This window comes from Salvelinus alpinus, chromosome 7 (genome assembly GCF_045679555.1).
Source record: "Salvelinus alpinus chromosome 7, SLU_Salpinus.1, whole genome shotgun sequence".
Taxonomy (NCBI): domain Eukaryota; kingdom Metazoa; phylum Chordata; class Actinopteri; order Salmoniformes; family Salmonidae; genus Salvelinus; species Salvelinus alpinus.
In genome coordinates this window covers 1258650-1277684 of record NC_092092.1, presented here as the reverse complement: position 1 = coordinate 1277684, position 19035 = coordinate 1258650, and the positions used below count along the sequence as shown (strand labels likewise).

General features: G+C 34.4%; 1 protein-coding gene across 1 annotated transcript; it reads right to left on the bottom strand.

Annotated features, from left to right (window-relative positions):
• Positions 1–10678: 10678 nt before the first annotated feature.
• On the bottom strand, positions 10679–18690 carry rgrb (retinal G protein coupled receptor b). The gene is made up of 7 exons (XM_071408864.1): positions 18521–18690; positions 17924–18083; positions 15341–15462; positions 15062–15215; positions 12628–12745; positions 11966–12079; positions 10679–11626 (listed from the first exon to the last, which is right to left on the bottom strand). The coding sequence occupies exons 1-7, from the start codon at positions 18594–18596 to the stop codon at positions 11480–11482; spliced, it is 891 nt and encodes a 296-aa protein (XP_071264965.1). The 5' UTR covers positions 18597–18690; the 3' UTR covers positions 10679–11479.
• Between the last annotated feature and the right edge of the window lie 345 nt (positions 18691–19035).

The following is a 19035-nucleotide window of genomic DNA, read 5'->3' as shown; positions in this document are numbered from 1 at the left end:
AGTTATAACAGTATGTAGTTATATGTAGTTATAACAGTATGTAGTTATAACCGTATGTAGTTATATGTAGTTACAACAATATGTAGTTATATGTAGTTATAACAATATGTAATTATATGTAGTTATAACAGTATGTAGTTATAACCGTATGTAGTTATATGTAGTTATAACTGTATGTAGTTATATGTAGTTATTGCAATATGTAGTTATAACCATATGTAGTTATAACAGTATGTAGTTATAACAGTATGTAGTTATAACAGTATGTAGTTATATGTAGTTATAACAGTATGTAGTTATAACCGTATGTAGTTATAACAGTATGTAGTTATATGTAGTTATAACTGTATGTAGTTATATGTAGTTATAACAGTATGTAGTTATAACCATATGTAGTTATAACAGTATGTAGTTATAACAGTATGTAGTTATAACAGTATGTAGTTATATGTAGTTATAACAGTATGTAGTTATAACCGTATGTAGTTATAACAGTATGTAGTTATAACAGTATATAGTTATAACAGTATGTAGTTATAACAGTATGTAGTTATATGTAGTTATAACAGTATGTAGTTATAACAGTATGTAGTTATAACCGTATGTAGTTATAACTGTATGTAGTTATAACAGTATGTCAGTTATAACAGTATGTAGTTATATGTAGTTATAACAGTATGTAGTTATATGTAGTTATAACAGTATGTAGTTGTAACAGTATGTAGTTATAACAGTATGTAGTTATATATAGTTATAACACTATGTAGTTATAACCATATGTAGTTATAACAGTATGTACTTATAACTGTATGTAGTTATAACAGTATGTAGTTATATGTAGTTATAACAGTATGTAGTTATAACAGTATGTAGTTATAACAGTATGTAGTTATATGTAGTTATAACAGTATGTAGTTATAACAGTATGTAGTTATAACAGTATGTAGTTATAACTGTATGTACTTATAACTGTATGTAGTTGTATGTAGTTATAACAGTATGTAGTTATATGTAGTTATAACTGTATGTAGTTATAACAGTATGTAGTTATAACAGTATGTAGTTATATGTAGTTATAACAGTATGTAGTTATAACAGTATGTAGTTATATGTAGTTATAACAGTATGTAGTTATAACAGTATGTAGTTATAACCGTATGTAGTTATAACAGTATGTAGTTATATGTAGTTATAACAGTATGTAGTTATATGTAGTTATAACAGTATGTAGTTATAACAGTATGTAGTTATAACAGTATGTAGTTATAACAACATGTAGTTATAACAGTATGTAGTTATAACAACATGTAGTTATAACAGTATGTAGTTATAACAACATGTAGTTATAACAGTATGTAGTTATAACAGTATGTAGTTATAACAGTATGTAGTTATAACAGTATGTAGTTATAACAGTATGTAGTTATAACAGCATGTAGTTATATGTAATTATAACAATATGTAGTTATATGTAGTTATAACAGTATGTAGTTATAACAGTATGTAGTTATAACAATATGTAGTTATATGTAGTTATAACAATATGTAGTTATATGTAGTTATAACAATATGTAGTTATATGTAGTTATAACAATATGTAGTTATAACAGTATGTAGTTATAACAATATGTAGTTATATGTAGTTATAACAATATGTAGTTATATGTAGTTATAACAGTATGTAGTTATAACAGTATGTAGTTATATGTAGTTATAACAATATGTAGTTATATGTAGTTATAACAATATGTAGTTATATGTAGTTATAACAATATGTAGTTATATGTAGTTATAACAATATGTAGTTATATGTAGTTATAACAATATGTAGTTATATGTAGTTATAACAGTATGTAGTTATATGTAGTTATAACAGTATGTAGTTATATGTAGTTATAACAGTATGTAGTTATATGTAGTTATAACTGTATGTAGTTATATGTAGTTATAACAATATGTAGTTATATGTAGTTATAACAGTATGTAGTTATATGTAGTTATAACTGTATGTAGTTATATGTAGTTATAACAATATGTAGTTATATGTAGTTATAACAATATGTAGTTATATGTAGTTATAACAGTATGTAGTTATATGTAGTTATAACTGTATGTAGTTATATGTAGTTATAACAATATGTAGTTATATGTAGTTATAACAGTATGTAGTTATAACAATATGTAGTTATAACAATATGTAGTTATAACAATATGTAGTTATAACAATATGTAGTTATAACAATATGTATTTATATGTAGTTATAACAATATGTAGTTATATGTAGTTATAACAGTATGTAGTTATATGTAGTTATAACTGTATGTAGTTATATGTAGTTATAACAATATGTAGTTATATGTAGTTATAACAGTATGTAGTTATAACAGTATGTAGTTATATGTAGTTATAACAGTATGTAGTTATATGTAGTTATAACAAAATGTAGTTATATGTAGTTATAACAGTATGTAGTTATATGTAGTTATAACAGTATGTAGTTATAACAATATGTAGTTATATGTAGTTATAACAGTATGTAGTTATATGTAGTTATAACAATATGTAGTTATATGTAGTTATAACAGTATGTAGTTATATGTAGTTATAACAATATGTAGTTATATGTAGTTATAACAGTATATAGTTATATGTAGTTATAACAGTATGTAGTTATAACAATATGTAGTTATATGTAGTTATAACAGTATGTAGTTATAACAATATGTAGTTATAACAGTATGTAGTTATAACAGTATTTAGTTATAACAGTATGTAGTTATAACAATATGTAGTTATATGTAGTTATAACAATATGTAGTTATATGTAGTTATAACAATATGTAGTTATATGTAGTTATAACAGTATGTAGTTATATGTAGTTATAACAGTATGTAGTTATATGTAGTTATAACAGTATTTAGTTATATGTAGTTATAACAGTATGTAGTTATATGTAGTTATAACAGTATGTAGTTATATGTAGTTATAACAGTATGTAGTTATATGTAGTTATAACAGTATGTAGTTATATGTAGTTATAACAGTATGTAGTTATATGTAGTTATAACAGTATGTAGTTATAACCGTATGTAGTTATATGTAGTTACAACAATATGTAGTTATATGTAGTTATAACAATATGTAATTATATGTAGTTATAACAGTATGTAGTTATAACCGTATGTAGTTATATGTAGTTATAACTGTATGTAGTTATATGTAGTTATTGCAATATGTAGTTATAACCATATGTAGTTATAACAGTATGTAGTTATAACAGTATGTAGTTATAACAGTATGTAGTTATATGTAGTTATAACAGTATGTAGTTATAACCGTATGTAGTTATAACAGTATGTAGTTATATGTAGTTATAACTGTATGTAGTTATATGTAGTTATAACAGTATGTAGTTATAACCATATGTAGTTATAACAGTATGTAGTTATAACAGTATGTAGTTATAACAGTATGTAGTTATATGTAGTTATAACAGTATGTAGTTATAACCGTATGTAGTTATAACAGTATGTAGTTATAACAGTATATAGTTATAACAGTATGTAGTTATAACAGTATGTAGTTATATGTAGTTATAACAGTATGTAGTTATAACAGTATGTAGTTATAACCGTATGTAGTTATAACTGTATGTAGTTATAACAGTATGTCGTTATAACAGTATGTAGTTATATGTAGTTATAACAGTATGTAGTTATATGTAGTTATAACAGTATGTAGTTGTAACAGTATGTAGTTATAACAGTATGTAGTTATATATAGTTATAACACTATGTAGTTATAACCATATGTAGTTATAACAGTATGTACTTATAACTGTATGTAGTTATAACAGTATGTAGTTATATGTAGTTATAACAGTATGTAGTTATAACAGTATGTAGTTATAACAGTATGTAGTTATATGTAGTTATAACAGTATGTAGTTATAACAGTATGTAGTTATAACAGTATGTAGTTATAACTGTATGTACTTATAACTGTATGTAGTTGTATGTAGTTATAACAGTATGTAGTTATATGTAGTTATAACTGTATGTAGTTATAACAGTATGTAGTTATAACAGTATGTAGTTATATGTAGTTATAACAGTATGTAGTTATAACAGTATGTAGTTATATGTAGTTATAACAGTATGTAGTTATAACAGTATGTAGTTATAACCGTATGTAGTTATAACAGTATGTAGTTATATGTAGTTATAACAGTATGTAGTTATATGTAGTTATAACAGTATGTAGTTATAACAGTATGTAGTTATAACAGTATGTAGTTATAACAACATGTAGTTATAACAGTATGTAGTTATAACAACATGTAGTTATAACAGTATGTAGTTATAACAACATGTAGTTATAACAGTATGTAGTTATAACAGTATGTAGTTATAACAGTATGTAGTTATAACAGTATGTAGTTATAACAGCATGTAGTTATATGTAATTATGTAGTTGTAACAAGGTATTGACTAAGAAATATCATGCTAAAAGGGTAATTTCACAGTACTGACCTTTAAATTACATATTTGTTTTTTGGGGATTCTTTAAAAAGCTCCAAAAGTTTGGACACACCTATTCATTCAAGGGTTTTTATTTCTTTTTACTGTTTTCTACATTGTAGAATAATAGTGAAGACATCAAAAGTATGGAATGACCCATATGGAATCATGTAGTAACCAAAAAAAGTGTTCAACAAATCAAAATATAGTTTATATTTGAGAATCTTCAATGTAGCCACCCTTTGCCTTGATTACAGCTTTGCACACTCACACTGTTGGAAACTACAACTCCCTACAACATCAAACAGTTCAGGCTGGATCTGATTTATCTCTACAGAAACTACAACTCCCTACTACATCAAACAGTTCAGGCTGGATCTGATTTATCTCTACAGAAACTACAACTCCCTACTTCATCACACAGTTCAGGCTGGATCTGATTTATCTCTACAGAAACTACAACTCCCTACTACATCACACAGTTCAGGCTGGATCTGATTTATTTCTACAGAAACTACAACTCCCTAGTACATCACACAGTTCAGGCTGGATCTGATTTATCTCTACAGAAACTGCACGTCGAACTCACAGAAACAAATGAACTAAATGGAATTACAATTATTGTCTCATCGTTGCCGGTGATCAGGTCTAACTTACTGATGGTGTTGGAGTCGTGCGCGGCCACGTAGTCGTGGGTGAACAGGGAGTACAGGAGGGGACTAAGCACGCACCCCTGAGGGGCCTCTGTGTTGAGGGTCAGCGTGGTGGATGTTTTGTTGCCTACCCTCACCACCTGCGGGTCAATGGATCCAGTTGCAGAGGGAGGTGTTTAATCCCAGGGGCCTTAGATTATTGATGAGCTTTGAGGGCACTATGGTGTTGAACGCTGAGCTGTAGTCAATGAACCGCATTCTCACGTAGGTGTTCCTTTTGTCCAGGTGGGAAAAAGGCGGTGTGGAGTGCAAAAGAGACTGCGTCATCTTTGGATCTGTTGGGGCGGTATGAGAATTGAAGTGGGTCCAGTGTGTCTGGGATGATGGTTTTGATATGAGCCATGATTAGCCTTTCAAAGCATTTCATGTGAGTGCTGACCAGCTGGCAAGTGTCACTGACATTTTCAACCTGTTACCTTGGAGTTCTTGAGCACAGAGATTATGGTGGTCTGCTCGAAACATGTAGGTACTACAGACTGGGTGAGGGAGAGGTTGAAAATGTCAGTGACACTTGCCAGCTGGTCAGCGCATGCTCTGGGTACGTGTCCTGGTAATCTGCCTGGCCCTGGAGACTTGTTAATTTTAACCTGTTTAAAAGTGTTTCTCACATCGGCAACATAATATTTTTATTCTGTACAAGCTTCCTTCTTTTTACTCTGTAATTTAGGTTAGTGTTGTGGAGTAACTACAATGTTGTTGATCCATCCTCAGTTTTCTCCTACCACAGCCATTAAACTCTGTAACTGTTTTAAAGTCACCATTGGCCTCATGGTGAAATCCCTGAGTGGTTTTCTTCCTCTCTGGCAACTGAGTGAGGAAGGACGCCTGTATCTTTGTAGTGACTGGGTGTATTGATACACCATCCAACGTTTAATCATTAACATGCTTATTTCTTCCCATCTACCAATAGGTGCCCTACTTTGTAAGTCATTGGATAACCTCCCTGATCTTTGTGGTTGAATCTGTGTTTGAAATTCACTGCTTGACTGAGGGACCTTAGAGATAATTGTATGTGTGGGGTACACAGATGAGGTGGTCATTAAAAAATCACGTTAATTATTGCACAGAGAGTCCATGCAACTTATTATGTGACTTTTGAGAACAGTTTTAGCCCTTAACTTACTGTATTTAGGCTTACCATAACAAAGGGGTTGAATACTTATTGACTCAAGACATTAAACATAATTCCACTTTGACATCATGGGGTATTGTGTGTAGACTAGTGACACACAATCTCAATTTAATCCATTTTAAATTCAGGCTTTATCACAACAAAATGTGGAAAAAGTCAAGGGGTGTGAAAACTTTCTGAAGGCACTGTATGTACGTACGGTCACCGTGGGGACGACATTGTCGATGCACTTATTGATGAAGCCGGTGACTGACATGGTAAATTCTTCAACGTCATCAGATGAATCTCGAAACATATTTCAGTCTGTGCTAACAAAACAGCCCTGTTGCTTAGCATCCGCTTCATAGGACAACTTCCGTATTGAGCGCGTCACTGGTACTTCCTGTTTGAGTTTTTTTTCTTCTTGTGACCAGGAATCAACAGGGTCATTTGGGACACAGCCTTCATACGTTGTTTAGTATGACGTTCCATCTCCATCTGTTGAGTAGATTACGCTGCAGCTATCGACCGTGCAACTACGCGCTACACAATCAAACTAAAGTCTAAAGGTTCGGAGAGCATGTGGGGTTGTATAAAAATTTAAAAAATCACTTTGAGATTAATTAAATCAGTTTTTTGCATTATCCGGATTATTACAAGCTAATCTAGTTGGCATTCTGTCATTACGACCAATTCTGCTCTCAACAAAATTAATCTCAAAACTGTATTTTGCATGCATACCAGAAATTGCCCAATTTGTATAACGAGGTACAATAATGTTATTGTTGTCCTGTTAAACATTTGCACATAATGCTCGGATAATGTGGATAATGCTATAAAAAGAATTCTAACACAATGTAATGCCAAAAAACAGCAAGGAACAGATGGTGGACTTAATGTATTAAAAAGACAGTCACGCTTGATTTATTTCCCCACGGAATGGTTGGTTGCATCAATCTGTCAACCTACAACTTCCTGTAACGGCCGTGTGGAGTCAGTACTTTCTCCCCGAGCGCTTCCTTTTCATTGGTCAACAGGTTTCTCTGAACCTGTCAAACTACCATTCAGGTGAGTTAGGAGAAAGCTGACTCCTCCCCCCAGAGGAAAGCTCTTGTCTATTTGCAGCCCGCGTCTCAAATGGGGCCCCCTTTTCCCTTTATAGTGCACCGCTCGTCAAAAGTAGTGCACTATATAGGGAATAGCTTGCCATTTGTGACACATCCCTGATGCCTGGATGAAGTGGCTCTGACATGCCCTGGTGCTATGCCACACAGGGCTGCTGTGACAGGGACTTAAGAGCTGCAGTAGTCCACTCCACTCCCATAGTTTATTTCAGGACTGGAGACTCCGTGTTGAGCAGCTCAGACGACACAGTGACAGGCGCTAGGCCATTACACCACCGTGTTGATGTCTGTCTGACGTGCTTACTTAGCCTTACATCACCTGGCACCAGAACACATTGTTGTGAGTAGAAAAGAAACCCGTCCAAACTGAGAAACACTATATTGTCAACTACTGCCATAGAGTAGATGTTCTGTATTTTACATAAGGTAAAACTTTTATGACTGTCAGTCGCTTTGGACAAAAGTATCTGCTAAATGTTATTTATTATTAAATATTAGAACAAAAACACATTCAATAACACCAAACATTATTATTAGGTTTAATCTAGCTCAGTTCTTCGACTGAAGTGAGCCATTTACTCCAGAATACATAGGGGTAACATTTACTCCAGAATACATAGGGGTAACTTATGTAACACATTGTAAGACTAAGTACCTTGATTTAATCCCTTTTGCTCTTCGGGGAGCGTTGGTCATTCACAAACTTCCTCCATGAGTGGTTTTCTCCATTTCCTTCGAGGAGGATCATGCTAAGTACTTAGAGAATACTTCTCCACACTAAGTACTTAGAGAATACTTCTCCACACTAAGTACTTAGAGAATACTTCTCCACACTAAGTACTTAGAGAATACTTCTCCACACTAAGTACTTAGAGAATACTTCTCCACACTAAGTACTTAGAGAATACTTCTCCACAGAAAGACGCTGCTACATGCAGTGCCTTCAGAAAGTATTCCTATCCCTTGACTTATTCCACATTTTGTTGTGTTACGGCCTGAACTAATAATGGTTTGCCAATAATATTTGCCCATTATTCTTTTCAAAATGTATCAAGCTCTGTTAAATTGGTTGTTGATCATTGCTAGTCAACCATTTTCAGGTCTTGCCAAAGATGTTCAAGTAATTGTAAGTCAAAACTGTAACTTGGCCACTCAGTAACATTGACTGTCTTCTTGGTGAGCAACTCCAGTGTAGATTTGGCCTTGTGTTTTAGGTTATTGTCCTGCTGAAAAATGAATTCATCTCCCAGTGTCTGGTGGAAAGCAGACTGAATCAGCTTTCCTCTAGGATTTTGCCTGTGCTTAGCTCCATTCCCTTTCTTTTTTATCCTGAAAAACTCTCCTGTCCTCAAAGTTTACAAGCATACCCATAACATGATGCAGCTACCACTATGTTTGAAAAAATGGAGTGTGGTACTGTGGTAATGAGTTGTATTTGATTTGCCCCAAACATAACACTTTGTATTCAGGACAAAAAGTGAATTGCTTGACACATTTTTTGAAGTATTATTTTAGTTCCTTGTTGCAAACAGGATGCATAATTTGGAATATTTGTAGACTGTACAAGCTTCCTTCTTTTCCCTCTGTCAATTAGGTTAGTATTGTGGAGTAACTACAATGTTGTTGATCCATCCTCAGTTTTCTCCTATCACAGCCATGAAACTCGAACTGTTTTAAAGTCACCATTGGCCTCATGGTGAAATCCCTGAGCGGTTTCCTTCTTCTCCGGGAACTGAGTAAGGAACGACGCCTTTATCTTTGAAGTGACTGGAAGTACAGTGGCTTGCGAAAGTAATCACCCCCTTGGCATTTTTCCTATTTTGTTGCCTTACAACCTGGAATTAAAATAGATTTTTGGGGGGGTTTGTATCATTTGATTTACACAACATGCCTACCACTTTGAAGATGCAAAATATGTTTTATTGATAATAAAAGTATCAATAAGTCTGAAGTCTGATATTTGAACCCAGGTCTGGTAGGTACAACTCTTTTTGAAGTCTGATATTTGAACCCAGGTCTGGTAAGTACAACTCTTTTTGAAGTCTGATATTTGAACCCAGGTCTGGTAGGTACAACTCTTTTTGAAGTCTGATATTTGAACCCAGGTCTGGTAGGTACAACTCTTTTTGAAGTCTGATATTTGAACCCAGGTCTGGTAGGTACAACTCTTTTTGAAGTCTGATATTTGAACCCAGGTCTGGTAAGTACAACTCTTTTTGAAGTCTGATATTTGAACCCAGGTCTGGTAGGTACAACTCTTTTTGAAGTCTGATATTTGAACCCAGGTCTGGTAGGTATAGCTCTTTTTGAAGTCTGATATTTGAACCCAGGTCTGGTAGGTATAGCTCTTTTTGAAGTCTGATATTTGAACCCAGGTCTGGTAGGTATAGCTCTTTTTGAAGTCTGATATTTGAACCCAGGTCTGGTAGGTACAACTCTTTTTGAAGTCTGATATTTGAACCCAGGTTTGATAAGTACATCTCTTTTTGTAGTCTGATATTTGAACCCAGGTCTGGTAGGTACAACTCTTTTTGAAGTCTGTTATTTGAACCCAGGTCTGGTAGGTACAACTCTTTTTGAAGTCTGATATTTGAACCCAGGTCTGGTAGGTACAACTCTTTTTGAAGTCTGATATTTGAACCCAGGTTTGATAAGTACATCTCTTTTTGTAGTCTGATATTTGAACCCAGGTCTGGTAGGTATAGCTCTTTTTGAAGTCTGATATTTGAACCCAGGTTTGATAAGTACATCTCTTTTTGTAGTCTGATATTTGAACCCAGGTCTGATAAGTACATCTCTTTTTGAAGTCTGATATTTGAACCCAGGTCTGGTAGGTACAACTCTTTTTGAAGTCTGTTATTTGAACCCAGGTCTGGTAGGTACAACTCTTTTTGAAGTCTGATATTTGAACCCAGGTTTGATAAGTACATCTCTTTTTGAAGTCTGATATTTGAACCCAGGTTTGATAAGTACAACTCTTTTTGAAGTCTGATATTTGAACCCAGGTTTGATAAGTACATCTCTTTTTGAAGTCTGATATTTGAACCCAGGTTTGATAAGTACAACTCTTTTTGAAGTCTGATATTTGAACCCAGGTCGGGTAGGTACAACTCTTTTTGTAGTCTGAAGACTAAGTCTCATCATTTACAGCTGTACAGTAAAGCGGCATGTTGAGCATCTCACCATTTCCACGGACAGTTGAGTCAGATTGAAGAGCAGCACGTGGCAGTTAACCTCGCTGCGTTTATTGACAGCGATTAGAGGAGTACATCAGGGAGAGTTCTAGAAGTAATGCTATTGGATATAAAAATCAGTTTTACATGATCACGACTCCACTCAAATTCAGTCTCGTCCACTTTAAGTTGATTACACTGGTTTTACTACCTTCAAAAAATCACTCAACATGAACATAGCATTAAGAGCACTGTGGTATTTCTACTGAAACATAGGTCAATGAGTGTCTAGTCAATCATGTCTAGCCAATCATCTCTAGTAAATCATGATACATCATTTAACCTAAGAACAGGTGCCTCTCCCCAAAGTCTATTTGAATGGACAGTCACCATATCGCTACTGACAAGCTACATTGCCATATGGTTTCTCAAACCAACTAAATAAACAATTAAGATTGACTTCACAACCTTGTACAGATAGCATTCTTCCAATGTGAAACCTACTGCAATGAGAGTGCATGAGGATGGTGTTGTTGTTTTAATATGGCCTTTAGCAGAGAATTAGAATGGTTTAATGGAACATGGAACATTCTAATTCTATGGCCTGTACGGTACTGTAACCATAGAATTAGAATGAGTAGAATGGAACATGGAACATTCTAATTCTATGGCCTGTACGGTACTGTAACCATAGAATTAGAATGAGTAGAATGGAACATGGAACATTCTAATTCTATGGCCTGTACGGTACTGTAACCATAGAATTAGAATGAGTAGAATGGACATAGAAACTCTGACCATTCTAATTATATGACTGTAACTAACAAGAACTTCCTTTATCTTCCTTTTAACTTCACAACGACGGGCTCTGTAAACTTCTGGCCAGTCAGGAACTGCCACACCCCTCCTCTGTAGAACTCGTTCCCAAAGGAATAGAGACACGCGTTGAAAATAGGGTTCATTTTCGCCAAAACAGGAAGCAACTACGAAATGAATAAACATGTTCTCGTTAAAAGGATTTAAATCAAACCTCTCCATTGACATTGTATTTAACTAAAGCATTATCAAGCACAGAAAGTGAAAAGGATGAGAAAAAAAAGACAATAGAGAAAATGAAAATAAGGAAGAAGCTCTCAAAAGACAAAGAAGAAGCTCTTAGAAGAAGCTCTCAAAAGAAGAAGAAGAAGCTCTAAAAAGAAGAAGAAGAAGAAGCTCTCAAAAGAAGAAGAAGAAGAAGCTCTCAAAAGAAGAAGAAGAAGAAGCTCTCAAAAGAAGAAGAAGAAGAAGCTCTCAAAAAACGAAGAAGAAGCAGCGCCGCTCACCATTCTCAGCTTTGGAGAGACCAGTTTGGCGTTGTCAAAGCAGGCGTAGATACACATGACTTCATAGGGTCCCCAGCAGAACAACAGAACCCTCAGTGGTATGCTGGTGTTCCACTGGAAAACAGGGACAGTCAATAAAGTTGTGTTTAATTGAATGAAATGTGACTTTTGAGTTACACTATGACAACAATAACAGAGACTCAAAATATCAGCATAATATAAATGTATAAAAGAGCAGAACATAATGACTGTTATGTACACACATACAACTTCTAGACATCGTACTTAAATAATTGCAGGGTGAAATAATTACAGCAAACATTGTCTACAGGATTATCTTGTAATCTTGTAACATCTTTCCCGATGTTCATTTACTAGGATTTATAAACGCTTATCACTTTGTAATATAATGACAAGTATGTTTTTCTCCCCAAAAGGTCACAGATTAATGGTGTTGTTAAAATGTGTTGCAACGTTCCAAAGAACACGTTCCAAATGTTCTAAGAACACGTTCCAAATGTTCTAAGAACACGTTACAAATGTTCTAAGAACACGTTCCAAATGTTCTAAGAACACGTTCCAAATGTTCTAAGAACACGTTCCAAATGTTCTAAGAACACGTTCCAAATGTTCTTCAGACGGTAGAATGTTCCAAGGTTTACCCTGTGCTTGTGGATCTTCTTGAAGTATGCGTAAATGGCGTCGTAGTTGGACTTCATGACATAAGCAGGGAAGATAAGGTAGAAGACAGTCAGGGCTCCCATATAGGTGATGTAGTCCCTGTTGAATGGAGAGGAACACGGACGATAGAATGACATAAGACATACTGTATTATCCCGTGCATCTCTATGAATGGGGCATTCTCACACGTCTAGGTTTGCTCAATTCTGGTCATTTTCCACCCAAAAACATCCACAGACTTGGGTTGCAAAATGACCAGGTGTTCCAGAAATAGCGATTGGAGGATTCCCAAAATAAGGAGGGAATTAGCAGGAAATACGGAATCTTCCAGGATTTCTGGAAGAGCTGGGAATTGTGTTACCAGAATTTTGGAACCCTAGTATGTGGGAGACATTGCTAGAAAGTTTTTTATTTATTGTCTGAAATGAATAATCCAATCCATTAAACATTTCTAGCAGTCCTCTCTCTCTGTGTGAGAAATGCTGCATGTTTTCAACTAGGGTAAAGAGCTTACTTTTGTGGTAATCTGTTTGATTGTTTTATTAAAGCCCTGATTCTGTATTCCACTGTTTACATTTTACAAAGTCAAACAGTGACGTCAACAGCTGGTTAAAACAGAAGGGTATTTATGAGTTCTGGAAGTCTGCTTTTTTTTCAAAACTGTCTTTAAAAAAAAAAATCTTGTGAAACATCAACGACAAATGTGCATAGGTAACGTGAGGGAGTTGTTGAGCTACAATAAAAATGACCTTTAGAGGTCTGTAATTCCCTGAACCACAGACAATAGAGAACACGATGGTGGAATTCCCTGAACCACAGACAAGAGAGAACACGATGGTGGAATTCCCTGAACCACAGACAAGAGAGAACACGATGGTGGAATTCCCTGAACCACAGACGAGAGAGTACACGATTGTGGAATTCCCTGAACCACAGACAAGAGAGAACATGATGGTGGAATTCCCTGAACCACAGACAAGAGAGAACACGATGGTGGAATTCCCTGAACCACAGACAAGAGAGAACACGATGGTGGAATTCCCTGAACCACAGACGAGAGAGAACATGATGGTTGAATTCCCTGAACCACAGACAAGAGAGAACACGATGGTGGAATTCCCAGAACCACAGACGAGACAGAACATGATGGTGGAATTCCCTGAACCACAGACGAGACAGAACATGGCGTATCATTTCTGGCTAAGTCGCTCTGGATAAATTACCAAAATATAAATGTGAATTTATAGTGTAATTGACAGCATTTTAGCAAAATTAAATCTTATTATAATTTGTTCATATACACCCCCAGGAAGAACAAGACACTTTTAAAAAATCTGTGAAGCGAGCAATTAGATATGGTAATTTTCACGTATTCCTAAATTTTTTGAATGTTTGGGAATTACGTATATTAAGGCATTTGTGAAAATTCTATAGCAATATAGAGTGAGAAAGCATCCATGCGTTTGGACAATTAATAGACACTGCAGTAAATAAAAACTCTCTTTTTCTTTGAAGACCGGAGTCTATGCAGACCGGTGCACCAAAGCCAATCAGAGGTACATTTGCCACACAGGCCTGTCATCATTCACTATGAACTGGACTGTGTGTTTACAGGCAGTAGGGCCTGCCATCATTCACTATGAACTGGACTGTGTGTTTACAGGCAGTAGGGCCTGTCATCATTCCCTATGAACTGGACTGTGTGTTTACAGGCAGTAGGACCTGTCATCATTCCCTATGAACTGGACTGTGTGTTTACAGGCAGTAGGGCCTGTCATCATTCACTATGAACTGGACTGTGTGTTTACAGGCAGTTGGGCCTGCCATCATTCACTATGAACTGGACTGTGTGTTTACAGGCAGTTAAAACAGCATGACTTTAGATCATTAGTAAGCATTTTCCAAAAGCCACAAAATACACACCTGAATGGATTTCTGCAAATATGACAATACAACGGGAGTCCTCTTACATCTGGGAACTTTACAGTCCTATTGATCAAACAACCACGAAGAGGTAGACTCTCTCTCCCTCAGCTATTTACATCAACAACAATAAAGATCAACAAATAATGCTAGCCAAAATATTTAGTAATGGAAACTGAAACAGTGCATCCCGAATGGAGGCAGAAAACAGTGTAGCAGGCCAGCTGGGATTTACAACCTGATAGTAATATTTTTTGGGGACTAGCAAGAACTGTATTGGTGAATTATATGAATCATGCATTGAACTGCATCCATCGATTACGCCAACAACGCCTTAGTGTACGTCACGGAACGGTGAGTCAAATACAACCTTATTTTTAAAAGCCTCTTATAAAGTTGGTTTTGTAGCATAAACTGGGAATATGATATATTTCTGACTGATATTATGATTATTATGAAACGCTGTCAGTTCCACTTTAAAATGTAGCCTACTTGTCTCCTTTGGTGTAGTCCAGAGTGCAGCACGTCCTCATTGGCTCAAAGTCATAAACTCCCCAACCAGTCAGAGGGACGGCCGCCCAGAAGATGGCCAACCCCCAGATAATGATAGAAAAAGTCCAGGCCGTACTCCAAAACAGCTTCTGATCTGGAACAAAATAATGTCATATTTATTGGAATTTTCAAGAATATGTTTGTAGCTTTGTAGATGTATATAGATAAAGATATATGAAATGCCATGAATGCAAAACTGTACAGTAGGATACTACCCACTGGTGACATATTGGTGATATCTGTCCCAGGCGATGGTAGCCAGGAAGCTGATAGAGGCCAGGACTGCTGTCATCCCTATGAAGGCGTGGTTGTTACATCCTTCTTGACCCCAGGGCCAGTGTCTAGGGTGACAAGAAGAGGAGCACATTTAGGCTGCGTTTACACAGGCAGCTCAATTCTGATCTTTTGTCCGATTATTGGCAAGAGATCGGATCTGATCGGTCAAAAGGCTAATTATTGGCAAAAGATCAGAATTGGGCTGCCTGTGTAAACTCAGCCTTAGTGTTTCTAATCCCATCAGGCATAAACCAGTTTCAGAATGGCTACATTCCTACGTAAACACAGTGACTCATTTTGCAGCAAATTGTTAAACCAAATACACTTGCTTTGATTTGTGGTTCTATTCAGTTGAACTATAAAGTTATGATCACACACACTAACTAAGTGTTCAACATTACAGCTTTGTGTAGTATAGCATCTATCCATCATAGCTATTCAGATATACATGAAAAATGTGCCTCTCTACAATGATTTGTCCTGATGTCCTGTCTGTAAACCAATTTTAGATCAACGCATAAGAGCGTTTTAACAACAACTATTGTACACATAAGTTAGGAAACCTCCACAGGCATTAATGCAGAGTCAAATTATAATAATGTATGATAAGGATAATAATGTATACCTGTAAGATAAGGATAATAATGTATACCTGTAAGATAAGGATAATAATGTATACCTGTAAGATAAGGATAATAATGTATACCTGTAAGATAAGGATAATAATGTATACCTGTAAGATAAGGATAATAATGTATACCTGTAAGATAAGGATAATAATGTATACCTGTATGATAAGGATAATAATGTATACCTGTATGATAAGGATAATAATGTATACCTGTAAGATAAGGATAATAATGTATACCTGTAAGATAAGGATACTAATGTATACCTGTAAGATAAGGATAATAATGTATAGCTGTAAGATAAGGATAATAATGTATACCTGTATGATAAGGATAATAATGTATACCTGTAAGATAAGGATAATAATGTATACCTGTAAGATAAGGATAATAATGTATACCTGTAAGATAAGGATAATAATGTATACCTGTATGATAAGGATAATAATGTATACCTGTAAGATAAGGATAATAATGTATACCTGTAAGATAAGGATAATAATGTATACCTGTATGATAAGGATAATAATGTATACCTGTAAGATAAGGATAATAATGTATACCTGTATGATAAGGATAATAATGTATACCTGTATGATAAGGATAATAATGTATACCTGTAAGATAAGGATAATAATGTATAGCTATAAGATAAGGATAATAATGTATACCTGTAAGATAAGGATAATAATGTATACCTGTATGATAAGGATAATAATGTATACCTGTATGATAAGGATAATAATGTATACCTGTAAGATAAGGATAATAATGTATACCTGTAAGATAAGGATAATAATGTATACCTGTAAGATAAGGATAATAATGTATACCTGTATGATAAGGATAATAATGTATACCTGTAAGATAAGGATAATAATGTATACCTGTATGATAAGGATAATAATGTATACCTGTAAGATAAGGATAATAATGTATACCTGTAAGATAAGGATAATAATGTATAGCTGTAAGATAAGGATAATAATGTATACCTGTATGATAAGGATAATAATGTATACCTGTAAGATAAGGATAATAATGTATACCTGTAAGATAAGGATAATAATGTATACCTGTAAGATAAGGATAATAATGTATACCTGTATGATAAGGATAATAATGTATACCTGTAAGATAAGGATAATAATGTATACCTGTATGATTAGGATAATAATGTATACCTGTAAGATAAGGATAATAATGTATACCTGTAAGATAAGGATAATAATGTATACCTGTAAGATAAGGATCATAATGTATACCTGTAAGATAAGGATAATAATGTATACCTGTAAGATAAGGATAATAATGTATACCTGTATGATAAGGATAATAATGTATACCTGTAAGATAAGGATAATAATGTATACCTGTATGATTAGGATAATAATGTATACCTGTAAGATAAGGATAATAATGTATACCTGTATGATAAGGATAATAATGTATACCTGTAAGATAAGGATAATAATGTATAGCTATAAGATAAGGATAATAATGTATACCTGTATGATTAGGATAATAATGTATACCTGTAAGATAAGGATAATAATGTATACCTGTAAGATAAGGATAATAATGTATACCTGTAAGATAAGGATAATAATGTATACCTGTAAGATAAGGATAATAATGTATACCTGTAAGATAAGGATAATAATGTATACCTGTATGATAAGGATAATAATGTATACCTGTAAGATAAGGATAATAATGTATACCTGTATGATTAGGATAATAATGTATACCTGTATGATAAGGATAATAATGTATACCTGTAAGATAAGGATAATAATGTATACCTGTATGATAAGGATAATAATGTATGATAAGGATAATAATGTATACCTGTAAGATAAGGATAATAATGTAAGATAAGGATAATAATGTATACCTGTAAGATAAGCTGGCGTATGCAGCAATCAGGCCGGTTGTATTGAGCATAATGTCAGCCACAGCAAGGTTAAAGACAAGGAAATTACTGGGAGTTCGCATTTGCTTTACACTAATATAGGCCAATATTGAAACGGCGTTGAGGAAGAATCCAACAAGACCTAAAAGACACATAGAAAGAAAGAAATCATCATGGGGAAAGACACAGACTAAAAATGGGCGTTTAACATTTCAGTTAAATTATATAGCCTATATGTGAATAGGATATTATAATGTCAGATATTGTTGAATTTTAACTACACAGACTTTAATTTTACTATTTCACATTTCAACCTTACAGAACCGCATCTTCAAATACTTGCGCATTATTCACATCTTCCAGTGACATCTTGGCATGATTTTAAGTTCCTGTCATCACTTCAAGAATCTTCAAAGCATTTCTCGGGCAATTAAAAACATTTTTTTACCGACTTTAAAATTAGTAGACCTGTCCCTTTAAGGTATCTTTAAAATCCCACGTAGCTCCATCTGGATGCCATTTCGCTAACGCAAATAACAGCTTTTCTTTAAAAAAATTGGCATAAAATATTTCACTTACCCCCAACAAGAAGAGCTGAACCGAATGCAAACATGTCAAAATCGGAGAATCCCTCCGGTAATGTGTACGCTGCCATTTTTGATGGCCACTATGATTGTCGGACACTACAGATAGTTCCTCAACGTTTATTCTCGCGTCTGAAAGTGCCAGAGTTTTGACTGAACTCCTTATAAAGGCTCTTTCACGTGAAAACGCATGCAAGGACTTATCTGATGTAAAACCCTCACCAATCCCTACAAGAATGTACTAAAAAAGTGGCGCAAGAGCAGAAGAGTTTGATACACACTGGGTAACAGCTATTTCATATTTTCCCGAAGAAAAAAAATAATTCTTCCCCAAACGGTCGTGTTTAATTGAAGTGGTTTCTGCGCACCAATTTTGCATGCGCTTAACTGACAGAGAAACCGACTATCTCAAATTGTAGGCTACTAATGACGAGTGGTAACAGACTTTATATTATAACTGAACTCTAAACCTACAGGTCATACTTTATCCTTAGTATACTTAGTAGGCTA

Coding starts and splice junctions, on each gene's coding strand:
- rgrb (XM_071408864.1), bottom strand. CDS start 18,596: ATGGCAGCGTACACATTACCGGAGGGATTCTCCGATTTTGACATGTTT. Junction 18,084..18,520: donor TTCAGCTCTTCTTGTTGGGG/GTAAGTGAAATA, acceptor TGTGTCTTTTAG/GTCTTGTTGGATTCTTCCTC. Junction 12,080..12,627: donor AGAAGATCCACAAGCACAGG/GTAAACCTTGGA, acceptor CCTGTTTTCCAG/TGGAACACCAGCATACCACT.